This window comes from Protobothrops mucrosquamatus, unplaced genomic scaffold (genome assembly GCF_001527695.2).
Source record: "Protobothrops mucrosquamatus isolate PMUCROS unplaced genomic scaffold, P.Mucros_1.0 scaffold45, whole genome shotgun sequence".
NCBI lineage: Eukaryota > Metazoa > Chordata > Lepidosauria > Squamata > Viperidae > Protobothrops > Protobothrops mucrosquamatus.
The window spans coordinates 1,702,345-1,723,076 of NW_015386427.1; the positions used below are offsets into that span (position 1 = coordinate 1,702,345).

A 20,732-nucleotide genomic window follows, 5' to 3' on the forward strand; every position below is an offset into this window, starting at 1 on the left:
TACAATCATTAATGTATACTTTATTGCTGATGTTTATAAAAATACTAATTTTGTAACATGTCTGGAAGAACAAATGATCATTCAAAACATGAACAACAGTAAAATCATAAATATTTTTAACAGGTTTTTTTAATAGTTTAATGCTATTCACACAGTAAAATATAATTCAAGTTCAAAAATTCAAAAACAGTTTAATAGATATTTGTTTTATTATGCTGCACAATAATAAAAAATTGTCATTTAAAAGAAACAAAAACTGGCGTCAATAGATATTTTTTATTAAGTAAAAAACACATTGTAATTTAAAACAACTTCTTGCCAGATTTAAATAAACCAATAATAAACTCTTGAGTTTTGTTTGGTTTTTTATTAATAATAAACTAGAGTTTACTTTAAATTGAAATTCTCAGTTTGTATATAATTCTAAATCTTCATATGCTAAAATGAAGGTGAATTTTGTTTTAGGCATTTTATTCATGAACATTCTTCCTATGTGCTTAACACTAAATTAATATTAATACTACTAATATAATATTATTAGCAAGAGTTCCCAATAACTTTTGTAAACTTCCTAGAGATGGCAGACAAGCGGGTCTGACCTAGGGAAAATTTTAAATAGGGACAATTTTAATTATTATTTTAATATGACACAGCGGTAAATATTTGTTTTTAATTGGTTTTTATTGGGGATAGTGCTTTGTATTGTTTTAATATGCTGTGAGCCGCCCTGAGTCCTGTGGGAGAAGGGCGGCATATAAGTTTAAAAATAAATAAATAAAAATAAATAAATATCATGCACCTTATTGAAATTTTTTTATAGGTGAAACCTGGTGAAAAACTATTGTCACTGGAGGAACTCTGTGTTCAGGAGCTTAATGATCATCGTGCTATAATTTTAATAAATGCTAAACTATCAGAACTGTGAGTCTACTAATAAGATTATTATAGAGGCTTTAATAATTGACTTTGTCTGAAGCCAGCTAATTCAGTTCTCCAAGGCCTCAGGCAAAGGTTTTTCATTGTTCATGAAATATCCTGGAATGTCCTACTCCAAAAAACCTTCTCTTTCCGCTAAGAGGTTTATAGGTCTGCATTTATTCCTTACTCTAAAGGCAGTGTTTATAGGTAATCCTCAAGGTATGACAGATCATTTAGCAAGTGTTCAAAGTTACAACAGACCTCCTAAAAGCCATGTACGACCATGATTTGAAGATAAGAATTTTACAAAAGTTATCCGGTCATTTGCACTTATGAATGACCAGGGGCTTCATAACTTTGCAGAGATGCTGAAGCACACCCACCTATCTCTTCCCCCCTCCCATTCTTTGGGGACCCATTCTGCTGGGTCCCCAAAGGCACTGAGCCTGCTTTGCCCTCCTGTTCCACCCCTCACAATGCCTTGTTTACCTTCCAGAGATCTGCAGAATTCATTATTGTGGGCTGTTCTTACTGGGCCATGTAGAGCAGCCATTGACCTTGGCAAAGCAGAATTTCCCCCACCTTCTGCCTTTCTGCATGGCAGTGAGGCAGAGAACAGACAATAAAGGGTTAAGTGTTGAAAGGGCGATGCAGAGGGAGCGGTAAGAGCAGCTTTGCCTTCCAGGTCAGGTTTCAAACAAGGCAAAGCAGCTGTATTGCCTTTTGGGGTGATCCAGGATGAGGGGTCTTTCATTTAACAAGTTTCAATTAATGTCCTCCCACCTTATGACCGAAATGGGCAGGCTCCATTACCTGTATAGCACGTCATGTTAATCTTACAACATCTCTTTCAGGTGATTGGTAGACGGCTGATGATAGTTCATATGAGAATAGCTGATCAGCTATTTAAACCGTGATCATTCCAGCAGACCATTAAAGAGCATGGTTACATTAACACTGAATTTTTAATATTTCTTTTCATAAATTTAAAGCTTTGAGATTCAGCTTTTTAAAATATGTGTTAATATTAATCTAACCATGGTGGCACAGTGGTTAGAATGCAGTATTGCAGGCTAATTCTGCTGTTCAATTCTGTAGTTCAATTCTGACTGACTCAAGGTTGACTCCGCCTTCCACCCTTCTGAGATCAGTAAAATGAGGACTCAGATTGCTGGGGGCAATTTGTTGATTCTGTAAACTGCTTAGAGAAGGCTGTAAAACACTGTGAAGTGGTATATAAATCTAAGTGCTATTTAAAACAATCTTATCTTGTGGTAGGGGAAAGGACACACAAATTGGAGTACATTAAATCCTCAGTATTCACATTTCCTGCTCTCTACACAGCTCATTAATTAATCTTTTAGTTTCAGTCAACACCAGTCTGTAAGCAGAATCATTTCTGTGATTGCCTTAGGAAATATTCATTTTCTCAAATTACATAATTTAGGTTGAAGCATTCATCCATATCAACAGCAGGAAATATCCATATAAAAATAGGATTTAAGTACACAAAAAATAGAAGTGATAGGAGGAAACTGAATGTATAACACATAAATATACATATATAGAGAAAAATTGTGTCTATGTACATAAAATGAAATTACAATATTTCTTAATTTCATATGAATTTTCTACTCTAAAATCTCATTGTTACTAATTGCTCTGTCCCAGTTTCCATAACTTACTATATTTAATATCTTTAGAAACAACCTGTTTGAATTTTCTTAGGCTAAGCTCAGCAGCACTGAAAAAGAATGTTCAGATGTTTTATTCTGAGCAATAAGCAGAATAAATGTCTGATATGATAACATCCTTTCTGTTTCAGTGAACAACAAGCAATTTCCATACCAGTTGAGGAAAAGCCACAAGAGACCACAGCCTCTCGAATTGGGGTGTCTGCCAGCAATATCAGGAGATCTAGCAGAAATAAGTAAGTATCTAAATTTTTGTAACTGCTCTTTTTTTTTCTTTGATGAATTGTAGATTTAAAAATGTATAAATTAGATTTCTTTTTAGAAGAATCAAACCACTTTATCAGAATTTGAAATAAGAATGATCTAAAATAAGAAAACTATTCAAGTTTCTGTGAAATACAGATTCTTCTCAAATTTAAAAATCTCATGGCACCATTTAGACACCAATTTAACTTTATGTAATCCCATTCACCCTAACCACCATAGTGGCATAAGAATAAGCTATTCTGCCATGCTGATTAAGGTAGATTCCACTAGAATGCTAAGTTCCTGCATCAAGGTCCTTTTGAGGTTTTAAGGAATTGGTAAACAAGAATTTATGGAATATTTTCTATTTGTTCTGACTCTAGCAGGATGGTAATTTCTAGTAAAAGCTACATCTACCGTAAGTAGTCCTGACTTACAACCACAACTGAACCCCAAATTTCCATTGCTAAGCAAGACAGTTGTTAAGTGAGCTTTTCCCCATTTTACAATCTTTCTTGCCACAGTTGTTCAATGAATCACTCTCGTTGTTAAATTAATAACATGTTCTTTAATCTGGTTTATCCATCGATTTTGTCAGAAGGTTGCAAAAGGTGATCACATGATGCCAGGACACTGCAACTGTCATAAATACATGCTTGCTGCCAACCATCCAAATGTTGATCATGTGACTGTGGGGATGCTTCAATGGTTATAAGTTTGGAAAATAGTCATGTGTCATTATAACTTTGAATGGTCACTAAATGAATGATTGTAAGCCGAGGACTACCTATACTATATATTGTATTCTGTGTCCAGAAAATAACTGAAAACATTAATAACACTAGTACATTTTCCAGACTTAGAAAATTACCCAGAGTGTTATCATCTACATATAAAAGCTGGAAAATGCATTTATTCATAAGTGATACTAAGCAAAGTAGTAACCAAAGCATACATAGGATTTACCAATTCACATCATGTTGTATATATTTTTATTTAGTAATTAGGTTCAATATTACACAGCATTAACATCAACACCAATGGATACTTGATACCTGCAGCTCCTCCTACTCTGATTTCAATTACAATTGAGATAGCCCTTGTGTCTTTTGTACTGTATAATCATTTAAGACACTTACAAAACATGATTTAAATACAATAATATAAATATGCTAAAAGGATATTATATTATCAGTAGTCACATATATTTCCTGATTCAAACATGGAATGAAATGCATTTGCCATTGTTAAATTATATATGTGTGTATCTATCTATATACACCGGCACCCAATAATTTACATAGTCATATATTTTATTACTGTATCTCTATTGAATGGCTGCCTCTATAAGGCTAGCTTGTTATTGCATAGTAGATGGCTTTTTAATAATTGCCCAAAGATTAAATGGATTGGATCAAAACTAGATTGTTATACTTCTAGTCCTCTACAACAGGGCTTTTCAATCTTTTCACCCATTGTACCACTTTTCGGATAAGGCAATATCCGAGTACCACCACTCGCAAACAAGGTATCAAAAACTTGACCCCCCCCAAAAAAAGGAAAAAATGAGAAAGTACAGGTAGTCCTTGACTTACAACAATTCGCTTAGTGACTGTTTGAAGTTACAAGTCGAATTATGACCATTTTTCACACTTATGGCTGTTGCAGCATCCCCAGGGTCTTGTGATTTACATTCGGATGCTTGGCAACTGATTCATACTTATGACGTTCAGTGTCCCAGGGTCATGTGATCAATGGCCGGGGGGGCATGGCCAGCTGATCACTCAGGTTGCAGGGTGCCTGTGTGGGGGAATCCGTAGGTCTCTGGTGGAGGGGGATGCGACTGGGGCATCCTGCCTGCCTTCCCTCCCTCTCTCCCATTGTCCCTTCCTTCCTTCTTTCCTTCCTTTCCTTCACCTCCCTTTGTCCCTTCCTCCTTCCCTCTCTCTTTCCCATTGTCCCTTCCTTCTTCCTTTCCTTTACCTCTCTCTTTGTCCCTTCCTCCTTCCCTCCTTCTTTCTCATTGTCCCTTCCTTCCTTCTTTCCTTCCTTTCCTTCACCTCCCTCTTTGTCCCTTCCTCCTTCCCTCCCTCTCTCCCTGTCAAACCTCCGCCGCCTCGACATGAACTGGTGGGGGGAGGGGTCAAGGACAATGTGCGGGGTGGCAAAGGAGACCAGTGGCCAGCGCCAGCGCTGTTCTACCTGGCAGCGTGGATGCCTCCCGACCAAGCCAAACAGCTGATGGGCGGGAGGACGAAGCAGGAAGCCAAGGGCCAATGGAGCGGCCTGAAGCTGAAAGGCTCTGTCTCTCAGCCGCTGAACAGCTGATAAATGCGAGGCCTGGAGCACAGCCGAAGGACGCTCATGGGACTGGAAGGCTGCAGCGCTGCAGCTCCCATTGTCCCTTCCTTCCTTCCTTCCTTTCCTTCCTCGTTCCTTCGTCCTGTGCTACGCCGCCCAGACCACAGCCTAGTTTTGGTAGGCAGCAACACATCATGGCCCTGCCTGTGCGCGCAGAGGCAGAGGAGAACACACAGGCAGGGCGGGGATGTGGCCGGTTCACCTCCCGTTTTCAGGCATGTACGTTATAACTGGCTACTTCTCCCAGTCATTTTTCCCCTGAAGCAGAGAGTCGGAGAGCTGCGTCACTCTCGCCATTTGGGCCCTCTACTTTTATGCTCTGGGAACAACTTGGCTTTCAAACCTCCAATAGTTAACGGAAGGGGAAACCCGCTGCAAAGGCGCATCTCCCAAAAAGAGAAAGGCGATCAGTCAGCCAAGAACCCGGCTGTTTCAGAATTTAAGCCTGCGATACAGGCAACAGAGGGCCAAGCAAAGAAGGCGATCCAAGAAAAGGGGAAAAAAAACCTGCTTTCCATTCCAGCAAAAGTTACTTTTCCAAAACTGCCTTAAATGAAGAAGTGACTCCCCCCCCCTCTAATAATTGACTTTCTCCTGGCTTCTCCAGCCTTCCCGGGCAGGAAGAGATCAGCCCCGACCGGCTTTTGTTTCCCAAAGGCTAAAGTCAATCACTCGCTTGTCTGATCCAAGGTGTGCACGGGCACCCCGAGACCCGCTCCAGGCCCCCACTTAGCCACGATTCCCGGTTTGTAGAAAAGTTGAGGGGGGGAGAAAGGCAATCAGTCAGCCAAGAGCCTAGCTGTTTCAGATTTTAAGCCTGCGATACAGGCAACGGCGTGCACTTCTCCCAGCCCAGAAGGGGCTATCAGGCTAGCGCTTGTTGTGAAGTAAGAAGAGGGAGGGGAAGGGCCACATGGATCCCGCTGACCTGCGTGCACCAGAAGAAGTCAATCCGGTTGCTGCACAATGAGTCCCTGGGGAGGGCAGGGCCTTGCTCTGCACCTGCGTTCTTCATGCGCCCCCTGCAGGGCACGTTCAGTAGGGTTTGTGCAGGCTGCTGCCAAGCAGCGTTTTCCACAAACAAGTAAGCTGGGAAGGAGCAGAGCGGGGGGGAGGAAAGCGATGCAGGGGAGGGAGAGGAAAGCGACGCCACGTACCACCAGCCAGGTGGTCGCGTACCACCGGTTGAAAAGCCCTGCTCTACAAATGCTCTTATCAGATTCAGTGGGTCTTTATGGATATTTACTGTAGAGGAATAAAAAAAGTAACGTCACACTTGTTTTAATGTGATCAAATGTCAACTAACTTATTTTAATACAATTTGTGTAATTAAGGATATATTTTTGCTACTGCTTTTACTAAAAACAAAAAAGGAAACAAAGGCTGTTGTGGACACAAAGAGGACAAAGTAGTACCTATTTATTACTGTATATTCCAAATAAAATAGAAACCTGCCTTTCTGTCCCTGCACTTTTTCTCTGAAAGCATCTTTCTGTATCTCATACATAACAATTTATGTGACACAATTGTCTGGATAAGATGAGTAGGAAAGATCTACCCCCACACACAAACAAGTTGGAGAAGAATTTGTGTTCTATCAAAGCACTGTAGTGGGACTATATCCCACCTCTCTCACAAGGATAGTTGCACCGTGGATCCTTTTGGGGTGATGTATTTTTAAGGTGCCTACTGATTGCAAATATGACTGAACTGATTTAAATAATTTTAAAATTAATTACTTAGCCAAATAGTTATAAAACATGGAAGAATTAAATTAACATGGAATATAAGTTTTTAGTACTGTATTCTTTTGCAGGGCAAGGAAAGGATTCTTCCCCAGATAATTATTTTGCCTATTGATTTTGTTTGAAAGGCCCCCAAGGATTCTTAATAATGCTTCTCTTCTCCTCTCAGTTCCTTAAGAATTCCTATGCCTTACAGAAATCAAGAGATATTGGCAATTATTTTTTAATTTTGATAGTTCATTGGATGAAAAACCAGACTCACCAGGACGGTCTTCTTCAATCAGTAAAGGAACTTCTAGAGAGAAAGGATCAAGGTACTGGTATTCTTATTTAAAGCTTGAGGGTGAAGAGGGTAAAGAGGGCCTACATTCTAAAAACAAACTCTCGGAAGCAAAAAAAGGAGAGAGAAAAAAAGCAGGGCTAAATATGGATACAGTAGAATAGTATTTCAATTACATGGGCTGCATGTAATTGACAATTTTGAGTCCATGGTAGAAATCTAGCAAAGATATGGATAATGCACTAAAGTAATTGTATGGTCAGGAAAGTTGATCAGCATAATATTACTTTCCACTACCATATATAACATAGTTCAAACAGTCTCTGTTATCTTTTGCAGATTGTCATAACTCTGCCTTTTCTTGCTCCTATCAACATGAAGCCCTTTTCTACTTAAATAGATAAATGAACTTAGAGAACAGTATTAATTGTAGCAAATAGCCCATCCATGTTAGGCAGACTGATGATGATGATGATGATGATGATGATGATGATGATGATGATGATGATGATGATGATAGTAATAATAGTAATAATAATGGGATCATAAAATAGAGAAAGTCATAGAAAATGATAAAATTAAACTGCTCTGGGACTTCAGAATTCAAACAGACAAACACCTGCAACATAACACCTGTTGTAGCTGTCAGGAATTTTCTCCTTAGTTCTAGGTTGCTTTTCTCTTTGGTTAGTTTCCATCTGTTGCTTCAGCCAATACTTTTTTCTTAGTGGATTTCCCTGCATGCTCATGATGTCACAGAATGTAATTGAAATGTTCCACTTCTGAATATTCCCAGACCTTTTTTTCAGTATTTTTACTAAATTTTCAGTAATTTTACTAAATTACATGTGACCAAAACAATCTAGCATGGAAAAATACCATTCATCTGGGTCCATCCTCCTTATATTATTCTTATACTCTGGTTTTTCTTTAGATCATATCAATCTTTCTTATATTACACTTTTTTTCAGGTCTCAGATTGTTTAGAAATAGTGCTGAGAATTTAGACTCTTTGTTAAAAGTTTAACATTTTAAAAGGTACTGCAAAGCACCTAAATGAAACCAAAGCCATGATAATTTCTGTGTGGCAATCTCATGATTCAATTCAGTTAAACCCAGTAATTCCAAACCACTCAGAAAAATGTGCAGCTATTAATTGTTTCAAACTGTTTTAAGTGTGTAACTGTAACATATTTGTCCAATACCAACCTACTTCATTTACCCTATAGTAGATTAGTGGTCTTGTATTTCCAGCAGTTTATTAGTTGGCTGTGCAGGTGAAAGCTCTCAGGATGACACTAATAAAATCACAAATAAAATATAATAAAATAACTGGTATTTGAAAGTTCAGTGACTAAAACATCATAGGGATAATGCTGTTTAAAAACACAAACAGTTTAGCAGCAGAAGGAAATTAAAAGGTCTAAATTAATGTTCAAAAATCTACATTTGTCAGTAAGAAGATAATAAAATAAGAATTAGGCAGACTTTTCTAGAAAGGTGTTTTGTGGCTATAAGGTTACTGCTGAAAAGACCCATTTCTGAGTTGCCATTAGTCATTATTTCAGAATAAGGTTGCAAATTATGGCTTTGGGCCTCAGGTATAATATATGGGAAGAAGCACTTTTTCAGCCTTCTTCAGAGCTATACTGCATATCTAGGATGGGCATAGATATAAATTGATCACACGCTTTAACAGTTCTAGAGCAACTTGGTTTCCTTTGATTCATTGAATAAGCTTTACTGATTCTCTCATTGTTGCATTTATATTTTTGTTCTCTACTTTTTTGAGTGTGTGCTTGCTTGCTTTTTCCTGTCTTTTCAGATTTTTTTTAAAAAGGTTCTTTCTTTTCATTAGAGCTTTAATATCCTTAAATGACTGAATTTATGCAAGTTCCAGTTCCACCATTACCATAAAACCACTTAAGAACTGCCAGAACCAAATAAACCATTACCAGTGGGTCTGATTAAGTATTATATATCTGTGGAATTTTTTCAATCTGAATTTTCTCACAAAATGTGCATATTCTAATACAGTGGTTCTCAACCTGTGGGTCGGGACCCCATTTGGGGTCGATCGACCATTTCATGGGGGTCGCCAAGCAAGGCTGTCCGCCATTTTTTTGTCCGCCATTTTTTTTGTCCGCCATTTTTCCCCTTTTTCCGGTGGGTGCCTTACCTCCCTTGGGCTGGGCCAGCTGGTGGTTGGCCTGCTCCGTCTCTGCCGCTTGCCCGCTATGCCTCGGCCGGCGCAGGGGGCGGAACCACGCATGCGTGGCGCTCCCGGGCAGGGAAAGTCCTTGACTTACGATCGGTTGGGTAGTCCTCGACTTACAACCGGTTTAGTCCTCGACTTACGACTGGTTTAGTCCTTGACTTACGACCGGTTTAGTCCTTGACTTACGACCGGTTGGGGTCGCAGCATTAAAAAGGTTGAGAACCACTGTTCTAATAGATGCATTGAAAGCTTTCCAGATGGGGATCATAAGAAACTCCTGGATCAAAATCTAGGAGTTAACTGAAAAAGACTTGTCCCATGTTAGTGACACCTGCACTATTGGTGGTAGGAAATATAAATAATTTATGGCTGTTAGCTAAAATCTTTGAAACTCTGGAGTTGCTTCTTTATGAAAGAGTATGTAGGAAGAAACCCCAAAATATTTATTTGAACATGAAGTTAGGAGAGAGATCATTAAAAAGTGCTGCAAAATTCTGAGATGACAGAAATATTTCTTGTGTTATCTACCTTGGAAAAGAATCCCATGTTTTTTTCTGAATGAGCCTCTGTCCTATCTATGCTGATTAAAAAAAAAAGTTTTGGAAACAAAGGTGTTTCTAATCATCAGTGTTGCCTTTTTACAAAAGGAAGGGAAAAGGGAAAAAAGAAGAAGAAAAACCAAAAGATGAGGACTTGGAAGCATCCATACCTAAAATAGTTGAAACCCCAGGAAAAGCTTTATGGATCCCCCCTTTTGACCCCATCTTGTATGATTATATTAGTGAGATTTCCAGAACAATTCTGCCACTACCAACCAGCAAAGAGCAAGTTGTAACTCTTGCACAGTGAGTATCTCAAATGAATATGCTAGCAATGCAAAAGGAATCTTTCAAACTATTTAGGCTGTCTATTGGTTGGAATCTCCATTGTGTTCTATTTTGCACACTTTCCACAAATATGATAGGGCTGTTAATCTGTTGGGAGATAATTTAGGGTACGTTTGTAGTAGTTATAGAGACCATATTGAGATAGAACATTATTTAAATTGATTTTCAAAGTGACTAACTCATATAAAAGGAGTAAAGCAAATAAAAACTGTTTAAAGGGTTTCATGGGAAAAGAGGTTTTTATAGAATCATGACTAAGGAATTAAAATAATAAAGCCGCAAATTCTTCTCCAAAGTCTCTTTGCCTCTTCTTTCTGTCCCCAGCTTTCCTCTACCACTCCTGATGCAAACTTTTTCCCCATTTCCCTCTGCAGTCTCTGCCCCCTAATTGCATACATAAATTAGGCCAGACCCAGACTAATGCATAATTCAAACATGCCAAGATAGCCTTTAATTCTATCACCTAAAAGTTTATCTAGGAAGCAAGAGATGAGAAATCACAGATGTTTCATCCTAATCAAGTGTGCATGCTTGATGATCTCAACATTCTATCCTCTCAACAATGGAATTCTTAGCAGCTTTGCTTTACAATTGAAAAATACATTTTCCTTTATTTAAATATCTGTCTCACGCTTAAATTGTATCCATGAATTAACTTACTTAGATTTCCGACCTCTCAACCCCAAAAAGTATCAAAATCTGTATCTTTCTATTATTCAGAGTTCTTTCTTGCAAAGCAGGCATCCAAGGATCATTGAATAAAGTTTGGCCACTTCTATTCAGTGTTCCTTTCTTTGGCAAAAATTCCATCAGAATATTAGGTTCAAAGTGCAAAATTTCCATCAACTCAAGGGCCATTCCAGATTTAGCATAATATGTTGAGAGTTGCTCTCGAGCAGTAGTTGGGCAATGTTCATTGGGCCAAGGGCATTCATAGGGGCAGGGCAGCCTTCAATCATGACCATGCAGTTGAAGTCCAGCTCCCTTTTATATGCATTCCACACACAGGACACAGGTAGAAGAATGGTTAGGCTTTCAATCAGATAGCTAGAACTGCCATCTTGGGGTCCATATGCAGCTTGAGTAGTTTAAAAGAGGCTTAAGGCATTCTTTTTGTCCTTTAAACATTTCCTATTCCAAATATGCAAAAAAGGGAAGTTCAAAATGTTTGGCTCTGAATATGAGGCCTGCAGAAAGGATGCTGACAGACTACATGGAACCTCTGGATTCCAGTTTGTGCTTCATTTTCCTTATTATATTCCATTCTGTTTCTGCCATGTATTCATTTGTGGAACAGGCTTGCTATGCCAAATTAGGCTTGCTAATTATTAAAAATGCCCATTGCCAACCTATCTTGGAATACCAATTTGACCGCTCTGATCAGTTTCTGCTGTCCACTCTGAGCCAAAAGCTGCATGTCTCACTTTACTGCAGTAAACTATATATATTGTGATTGAGTAAATTTAGGACAATAAAGGCATCTAAAATAGCTTTTTTCTCATAAGGGGCTTAATAAGGAATGTTCGAACATTCGTTAATGAGCCCCCTATGAGAAAAAAGCTGTTTAGATGCCTTTGTTGTCCTAAATTGGCCTCAATCACAATTTGTTCAAAGTGTGCCACTTGCCAACCAACCTAATACACTGATATTTTATGAATCTTGATATTAAACAAAGGAATATTTCTAAAAAAATAACCTGTATTGGTTGGTGTGCAGAATCTATCAGACAGATTATTAATATTCTCATCTATCACCAAATCTTTAGCATACTCCTACAATAGGCTATAATGAATGTAATATACTTTTATTTGCCAGACAGACTATTGTCATTTGTGTCTTGAGAATCCAGAATAGCACGGAAATTGCTTCTATGTGTCTAAATTTGCATAGCTGAAACAAAGAAGTGTGTGTTTAAATTGCATGGTTTTCTTCTTAGACAATCAAGACAAAAAAGGTGAGAAATAGCCAAACAGAACTGAGAGCCAGTGAAACATAATGGTAAACTTAAGAGATGATTCCCATCCTTAGGTTGCTGAATGGTAGCATTTAATTCCTCATACCCCCAATCCTTAAACATGCTAGGTGGAGATGATGGAAGTTGTGATTTGTAACAACATCTGGAATTTATAGTATGTGTGGAAGCTGTAGATCAATAGTTCTGGGATTTTAAATACTAATTTAATCATTAAAATTAGTGAATGGCTTTCAGAAAATCATTCTTTCAATCCTGATCAACCTCATATGATTGCTAGATTTAAAATAAGAAAGGAAATTACATTAGCAATCTGACATCTTCAAGAGGAATAAAAATGAAACATTAAATGAAAGCATCTCAAAACCTGCTATTTTAGCTCCTTAGAAATAGATCCTGAAAATGTGTATGTTACAGAACGCAAAAACATTCTTAAGTAGCCTGCAAACAATTAAAGTCTCATGCCTTCCATTAGTTACTACTCTTATCCTTTCACTTTATTACAATCTGGACAAATAATAAAGAGTATTGTTCCAAAGTTGTGGAAACCACAATCCACCCTCACATATCCAAAGAATGGAATCCTTTAGAACAGGCATGTCCAACCTATGACCCACAGGCTGCGTGCGACCCTAGATAGCTAGTAATGCAGCCCTACTAGACCATAAACTTTTAATATTATTATGTGATTTATATACATTTATTTTTTATATGCAGCCCAAGACATTCCTTTTCACTCAATGCAACCCAGGCAAGCCAAAAAGTTGGACACCCATACTTTAGAACATCAAATTGTCTTGCTAGATCAGATCAATATCTATGTAATCCTGGAATATATTGCCACCAAATAATTCCCCCAGGGGCAAACAAATCAATTATGACATGTGAAAGAATCCACTATGAACTCAATGCAAATATTTGTCAAGAAGCAGAATTATTGCTTAGCCCAGTTAATTAGTATGAGAAGAAAGTAGATTTAATTTACCTTGTTTGATTTGAAAACAGGTTTGTTGCAGATAGGTTGGGTGGTCCCATTGAAAGAGACAATCTACATGAATTCAGCTGGGAGCTTCATATAAGTGAAATTGAATATGAGCTTAAATGCAATGTGGTACCTATTGGGAAGATCAGCAAAGGGACCTTCTACCACAGAGCTTTGCTTTTCAAGGTAAGACAAATTAACTAAGTAGCTAATCAAAAATGCTACTCTAAGTTGCATACTTTTAGTTGTAATGAATATGCTGTAAATGCTACTATTCCATCAGATTCAATGTAAGTACTGTATTGTAGTATTCAAATTGTAGTATTCACTTTTTTCCATGTGTACAATATTTTTGCTCATACTTGGTATTGATTTCCAATCAATAGGTATGCATTTTTCTACTGTACATTGCTTTATAAGCTCCATTTAAAATCTTCAATGGACATATAGGCAAAGCAAATACAATGTGACACTGAAAATAAACAGAAAAAGCCCTATGTATGAAATGACAAGCACTGCTATGACTCAAACAAAGAGCACATTTTATATCAGAAAAAAAATCACGGGAAGACTAGACATACTTTCTTAATCACATTTTGTTTTCTGTAATATGGAAATAACAATATTGACCAAATCTACAGAGTAAGGCTTGATAGTAGATTGATAAAGATATCTAAATGTCAAAGAATAGCACTGAATAAATGTTATACATGTTTGATGAAAAGGAAGTAATAAATGCTATCAGAATTTTGAAAAATAGTAGGTAATACCAAAATAAACTTTTCTTACAGCAATTTCCTGCTGAAGTAAAAGAACAACTGTCAGAACTTCTAGTTCATCAGTACTATTATCTGTTGGCAAGTTGTAACATTAGTGGCATTGCTTTTAAATTAATCCTTCTATTTATTGATAAATGTATAAGAAATATTCACCATTATTAGAAGTGTTTGGAGATTTAAATATATATGTACTTTGTATGCAGTTGATTCCAAATTGTTGACTAAGAAGCCAAGTGATTTTCACTGTATGATGCAGTGAGGAATATAATTTTAAAAATAACATATCAAAGACCAGCGCATTGTGTTTGGCAGGGATAATAAGCTCAATAATCTTTCCATCTGCAGTCATTCTTCTAGTGAATTCTCAGGAGGGATGAAAATGTGTCTTCTCTGTGGACTGACTGAAACCAACTGCTGTTTGGCTCTTTATTGACCCCAATATTTCTTCATTAAATAGTATTCAATTGACTTATTCTTTTTCTCTTTTAACCATTAGCATACCAAATTATAAAGCATTATTATCAATGTGTCTCTGACTGCACTGTAATGAGAAATTTAGGGCTGCAGGAATCTTGAGGATCTCTAGATGGCAGCAAAGTAGATTTAATTCTATCAGAATGGCAATCCACAAATATAAAAGAAAATAAAGTTATTCTTATTCTTTCCTTTCATAGGTTCTGGCAGACAGAATTGCTATTAATTGCAGCCTATACCGTGGTGAATATAATAGAGGGTGGAATGAGGTGAAATTGGTTGATGATTCTCCTTTGGGAATACCTGGACTTCTGCTTCCCCCTCAAATATATATTGTGGATCTCATGTATCAGCCAGGCTATCTCATGAAAGAAGGAAGTCCAGAGGCAGATCGTTATCGACGGATTTGATTATTTTTTCTTAACCTTCTCTGTGTATGTATTTATTTACTTATTAGCATTTCAGTTTGTTTATTAAAATCCTACATATAGGGCTTATTTTCAAAGTTGGGAGTCTAGATGGGACTTTTAAAATGTATTCCTAGAGGTTGGGAGTTTATTTGTATTTTAAATTTTTAAAAAGACATGTTGAATAAATAAATAAATAAAATTATACCTGCAAACTACAGAGAAGCAAATGATTGTTCAAATTTACAAAATAAAATGAGTGACAATTACTGCAAAATGCTGCAGTGTATCCACATTTTCTTAAAAAAAACCCAAACCTATTCCTGAAAGTGTTCTTAATGGTATATAATGTTGGTCTGGCTTTAAAGTAGACCATACTAGATTTTCCTTGCTACGGTGCTCTCGATTTTCTACCTCAGGATTTGGACATAAGTGGAGATGGGCAACATTTTGATAGCTATAGATTACACTGAACTATTTTGGAGGGATGATGATGCAAAATAATATTTTCTTTCAAGAGGAGGGGCTTTTTGATGGGAATTTGGATTTTTTTCCTTCTGTCTGTGTTAAACCTATTTTAGAGTGTATAGCTTTTAAATATTTTTCAACTCAAAATGACAGGAAACTGGATCACTATCCTCAGATTTTAAATGTAGGAGCAATAACAAAAGAAAGATGGGATTGCCCCATCCCATTTTATAGCTGTATAGAATTGGGAAGGAGAACCATATGGACTGCAGTGCCTTATCCTAAGGCAGGCATGTCAAACTACCGGCCCATGGGCCGGATGCGTCATGCTGACACCATGCCCACCCCATTGCCAGCAATGGGGAAAAAGTCGCAATACATTGCGTGACGTCATATGACGTCGCAAGTTTGACATGCCTGTTCTAAGGGATTCAGAGAGTCCTTGGACTCCATGCTAAAGGCTATTTTAAAAAAAAGTTCTGCCCAAATTAAACCAAAAGAACTCAGAAAATAAAATTAATAGATTTTGATTTTCCCTTTTTCAGAACTAGAAAATGAATTATATGACACCAACAATTGAACTAGCAAATGTTCCTATCCAGCCCAAGTGGTGGTAATCAGTACTGTTCTCCCATGAGTCTTCCAGCTACTTTGCAATACCACTAAGTATGCCTTCAAGCAGGGACAATCATGGCACCCATAAGGTCCTGATACATACAATTCCATGCTGTTCATGGCAGCCTGCTTCGATCAAATCATCCAGTAGAAATGAGTGCAGAAGCACAGAGAATAAATAAAATGCTTTCTGAATGTACTTTTTTACTCATTAGCTTGTCAATTACTGACACTGCTTTTTAAGACTTTTGTTTTGGCAAGCATGGATACAGTGTTGGTACAGGAGAGCATGATTTGTGTTTGGATGGAACAAAAGAGATGAATACTGAGCCAAATAAAAATGCAGAAGGTATTGGGAAATAACATGGTCTGCGTGCATGTGAGAGTCCCTGATAATGGGAATCTGACCAGAACAATGATTGATGGAACAGGTTTTATAAGTGTATTAAAAATAAGATTTAGTTACAGGTAATATATTATGGAGTTGGCAAAAATTAGCAGATAGCTGAGTCAAAGTGCATGTGCTCTATATGTGTGAGCTTAAGAAGAAAGGCAGAAGGAAGTGACTTCAGATTTGTAGTTTCTTAACAAACAGCAAGCAAAGTAATAAATAAACAGCAAGACAGTTTCTGAGCCCTCTTAGACACTCAACGAGTGCTACATAGGCAAGTGAGAACATGCCAAGGTGTCCTTTACCAGATTTTTGCTCATGTATCTGTGAGAGTTTTCCTGGAATGGGAAGTTGGCAGCAATGACCCATACAATATCACCATCCTATTATAAAGGGGGATGTTAATAAATTAGAATCACATTTATTTAGCGGAAGTTGCATTAGTTGCCCAAAAGTCCTCAATTGCAACTTAAAGTACTTATAAAACCTCACATGGCCTCAGGGCAATAAATAATATTAAAAAAAAGAAATGTCATTGATCCATATCACCATATCAAAACTGTATGATGAATCCCAGGTCCCTTGGGATTAAGGTGTGGAGATCATAGATAATTATGTTCAGTTGCATGTCCTTTAGTTTGGAAAGTTAGGTGTGCATCCTTACTGCTAGCCTTCCAGAAACTTGTTTAGGGCATCAGAGGACTGAGGAATGGCACTATTGCACTAAGTGGTATTTTTGCATTTTGCAGATAAGTTATGATAGTATATATTACGTTTTTAACAGACAAATATTATGTAACAGAAAAATATACTGATGCAATAGAAAATGTTGGCTATATTGCAAGGCACTAACTTATCACACATAGATACTGTTCAATGGTAGCTCTTGAAATCCAGGAATCCAGATTACATTTTAATATGATTCCATGTTATCTTTTCTATAATCTTCCATCTGATGGGCAATATAATTATGCAAGGTGATAAAATCCAATATTGCTAAGACATAAGTTTATTTATTTAGCATATGATAAGAACATGACAAAGAAAAACATGTACAGACAACTTCTATAGGAGTACAGCAGTGGCCTCATAACTGGATATCCAATTCAACTATCCAGGTGATCACTCTAATGTTGCTTCATGCAGATCTTCTAGGGCAGGGCTTTTCAACCTTTTCATAGATTGTACTACTTTTAAGACATGACAATATTTGAGTACCACCAGTGCTTGGCAAGGTGTCAAAAACTTGACTAAAAAAAGGGGGGGGGGGAGATTTTGGGTTTTACTGTTTAGATTCATTTGTTGTTATAGAAATGGCTAGTTTATAATATTATGGAAAAGTAAAAAGTTGAGGTTCAATGTTAATGCTTCCTTCTACTGCAACAGAGGAAGTATGTTCTTTTTCCCTTCTCCCCTTCACTTTTCCCCCCTTTTTTCTCCCCACTGTGTCCCACTATTTGCTTTTGTATTTTTTTATTTTATTCTATAATCTAATAAAATATTACAAACTGTAGAAAAAAAGAAACACGTACCAGTTTTAATTTCTTCGGTGGCTGTTCCTTTGCTGAATCACTTTCCCTTTGCACTGACAAATGTATGGTGAATTTATCCATGTTTATTAATATGCACCACTTCCAGCTAGTTCAGGGGTCTTCAAATTTGGCACTTTTAAGACTTGTGGACTTCAACTCCCAGAATTCCTCAGCCCTCATGGCTGGTTGAGGAATTCTGGGAATTGAAGTCCACAGGTCTTAAAGTTGCTAAGTTTGTAGACTCCTGAGCTAGCTGGTTGGCCCTTCTGAGCTCTTCCACAGTGTAGTAAGAATGCACCCCCCAATCCCTTCCCTGTACCCTTAAAGACACAGGAATCAAGTGCAAAGCAAGAAAATAAGGAAATACAAACTCCGTTTTTTTCTCTTTAAGCTGCCTCAGGCGTGTCATGTGTCACAATGTTGGAAATGTTGGAAACTAATCAAAGAGAGAAGCAACCTAGAACTAAGGAGAAACTTCCTGACAGTTAGAACAATTAACCAGTGGAACAACCTGCCTCCAGAAGCGGTGAATGTTCCAACACTGGAAGTTTTTAAGAAGGGACTGGACAGCCATTTGTCTGAAATGGTATAGGGTTTCCTGCCTGAGCAGGGGGTTGGACTAGATGACCTCCAGGTCCCTTCCAACTTTATTATTATTGTTGTTGTTGTTGTTGTTGTTGTTGTTATTATTATTAGACTGAAAGGCTCCGGCAATTGCGAAAAGCTTTAGCTTTAAATTAAGCCTGTTTACCTTCAAAGAAAACTTTCTAAAAGCCACAGACAGACTCAATTAAAGGGGGTAAAACTAATTACATTTGTTTAAAGGGATTAAACCTTTCCTGTTGTTTTTTCCCCTTCCCCCACCCAAACCACGTTCTTTTATAGCCTCTCCTCTCTTCCCCCCCTTTTCTTCAGTTCACCTTCAGCTCCGAGCTGCTTCTGGAAGCGCCAATCAGTTGGAGCCAATCAGCTGGAGCCCTGCAGGCTCCTGGGGCTTCTGCTGAGCCCAAACAGTGCTGCAGCTGCCTCTCCCTCAGGCTTGGCTTGCTTTGGCTCATTCCCCTCCCCTGCTACACTTGGCTAGCAGTCACGTACCACCTGCCATGTGGCAAAGCACCACAAGTGGTACGTGTACCACCGGTTGAAAAGCCTTGTTCTAGGGAACCAGAGAATCCACATCATGGGCAAGCTTGCACAATATGATTAATAGTTTGCATATGAGCACCACAATTGCAACAAAGGAAATCTTCCCATACGCACTGATACAGGATAGAGGCACTTCTTCTAGTATCATACCTAATTCGATTCAATTTTGTTGAGACAGAGCAAGGCAGGTCAAAACCAGGTAATTTGGTAGAGGGTACCTTGAACCATTCCTCTCTCTCCAGGCATTCTCAGGGTTAAATTGGATAGATGTTAAGCGAATAGCTATCTTCCATGCTGGTCAATGGGGGTTTCAGTCTTGTGATGGCTGTGCATTGTCCTGGTGAATAGGGAGGGCCTTGTTGTTCAGCATCCTTGACCAAAGCTGAGCCAGAGTGTGTTATCTTCTAAAGTGGGGCTAAGCACTGCTAACCAGTGCACAGGAGTGGAATACAATGTGCCAGAGAGGATACCCATTGTCTGGCAGAGTTGGACATCAACCATTTGGATATAGGTGCTGTTAAGTATGTTCCAATCACACACTTCTGTTAAGACAGAAATGCAGTGCTGTAATTAACATCAACTAATTAGCGGGCTTACCAGGCTAGGTGAAGATTTGTGAGGAACTGAGTTACCTATCCCTGAGTATCAGCAAAGTTTGGCTGCCATCATGTAGATTGTGTAGGTTTGAAAAAAACCACTGTACATTATGAATCTACTAAGACTGAATTGAAATTTCAACCTTCAGCAAGTTCACTTGATATGCCTTGGTAATCGCTCTTCATACCTGAAAACATTTTCTGCTCTCAGCTTGACTTCTGGGATGGAATCTTCTAAACCAGGGATGTTCAACTTACTCTGAATGTTTTAGGGAGAGAAACTCCAAGAAGTATTGATTGAAACCAGGATCTGATTCATTTTATATTTAACTAAAATTTAGCATAGATATTATTCACTCTCTTGTGATATACTGAATTATTTATTTTTTTTAATTATTATTTAAACCAACAAAACAAAACAAAACAAAACATAACACACATATATACACAGTAATCTTCTATTATTTACATTTCCCCCCCTTATTCTTCTTTAGAGTATTTGTCGTTGCCCCATTATTTCTTATTTGCATTTTTCTTCCTTCATACATTATTATACACACATTTTCCACTTTTAACCTTTCCACATTTATTCTCTCTTATTTCTACTCTCCAGCCAGTCATACCACTTGTTCCATATTAAATAGTATTCTGTGTCTTCCTTTTCTTTTATCTCTTTTCTTAATTTGTCCATCTCAGCACAGTCCAGGATTTTCTTTATCACTTCTTCCTCTGATGGTATATTCTCATTTTTCCAGAACTGTGCGTATGCTATTCTTGCTACCTTTGTTGTATGTAGAATTAAGTACCGTATTTCTTTACTAGATTTTCTGTTTAAAATACCCAGCAAAAAGATCTCTGGTTTCCAGTCTACAGGTTGGTCTATTATTTCTTCGATCCATCTTCTTATTTTAGTCCAGTATTTTTTTGCAACTGGGCATGTCCACCATAAATGATAATATGTTCCATGTACTTTTTTACATTTCCAGCATGTCGGCGAATTATTCTGGAACATCTTGGCAAG

The 20,732-nt window shown here is 37.7% G+C and overlaps 1 protein-coding gene across 1 annotated transcript in view; it reads left to right on the forward strand.

The window, feature by feature from the left end:
- ARMC3 (armadillo repeat containing 3) overlaps positions 1–15,181 on the forward strand; it is a 69,988-nt gene extending 54,807 nt beyond the window's left edge. The window contains exons 14-19 of the mRNA XM_015811567.1: positions 821–921; positions 2,744–2,848; positions 7,201–7,278; positions 10,110–10,307; positions 13,327–13,489; positions 14,757–15,181. Of these exons, the coding sequence (XP_015667053.1) occupies positions 821–921; positions 2,744–2,848; positions 7,201–7,278; positions 10,110–10,307; positions 13,327–13,489; positions 14,757–14,966 (855 nt within the window). The 3' untranslated portion in view covers positions 14,967–15,181. The remainder of the gene's footprint in view (positions 1–820; positions 922–2,743; positions 2,849–7,200; positions 7,279–10,109; positions 10,308–13,326; positions 13,490–14,756) is intronic.
- The last annotated feature ends 5,551 nt before the right edge of the window (positions 15,182–20,732 follow it).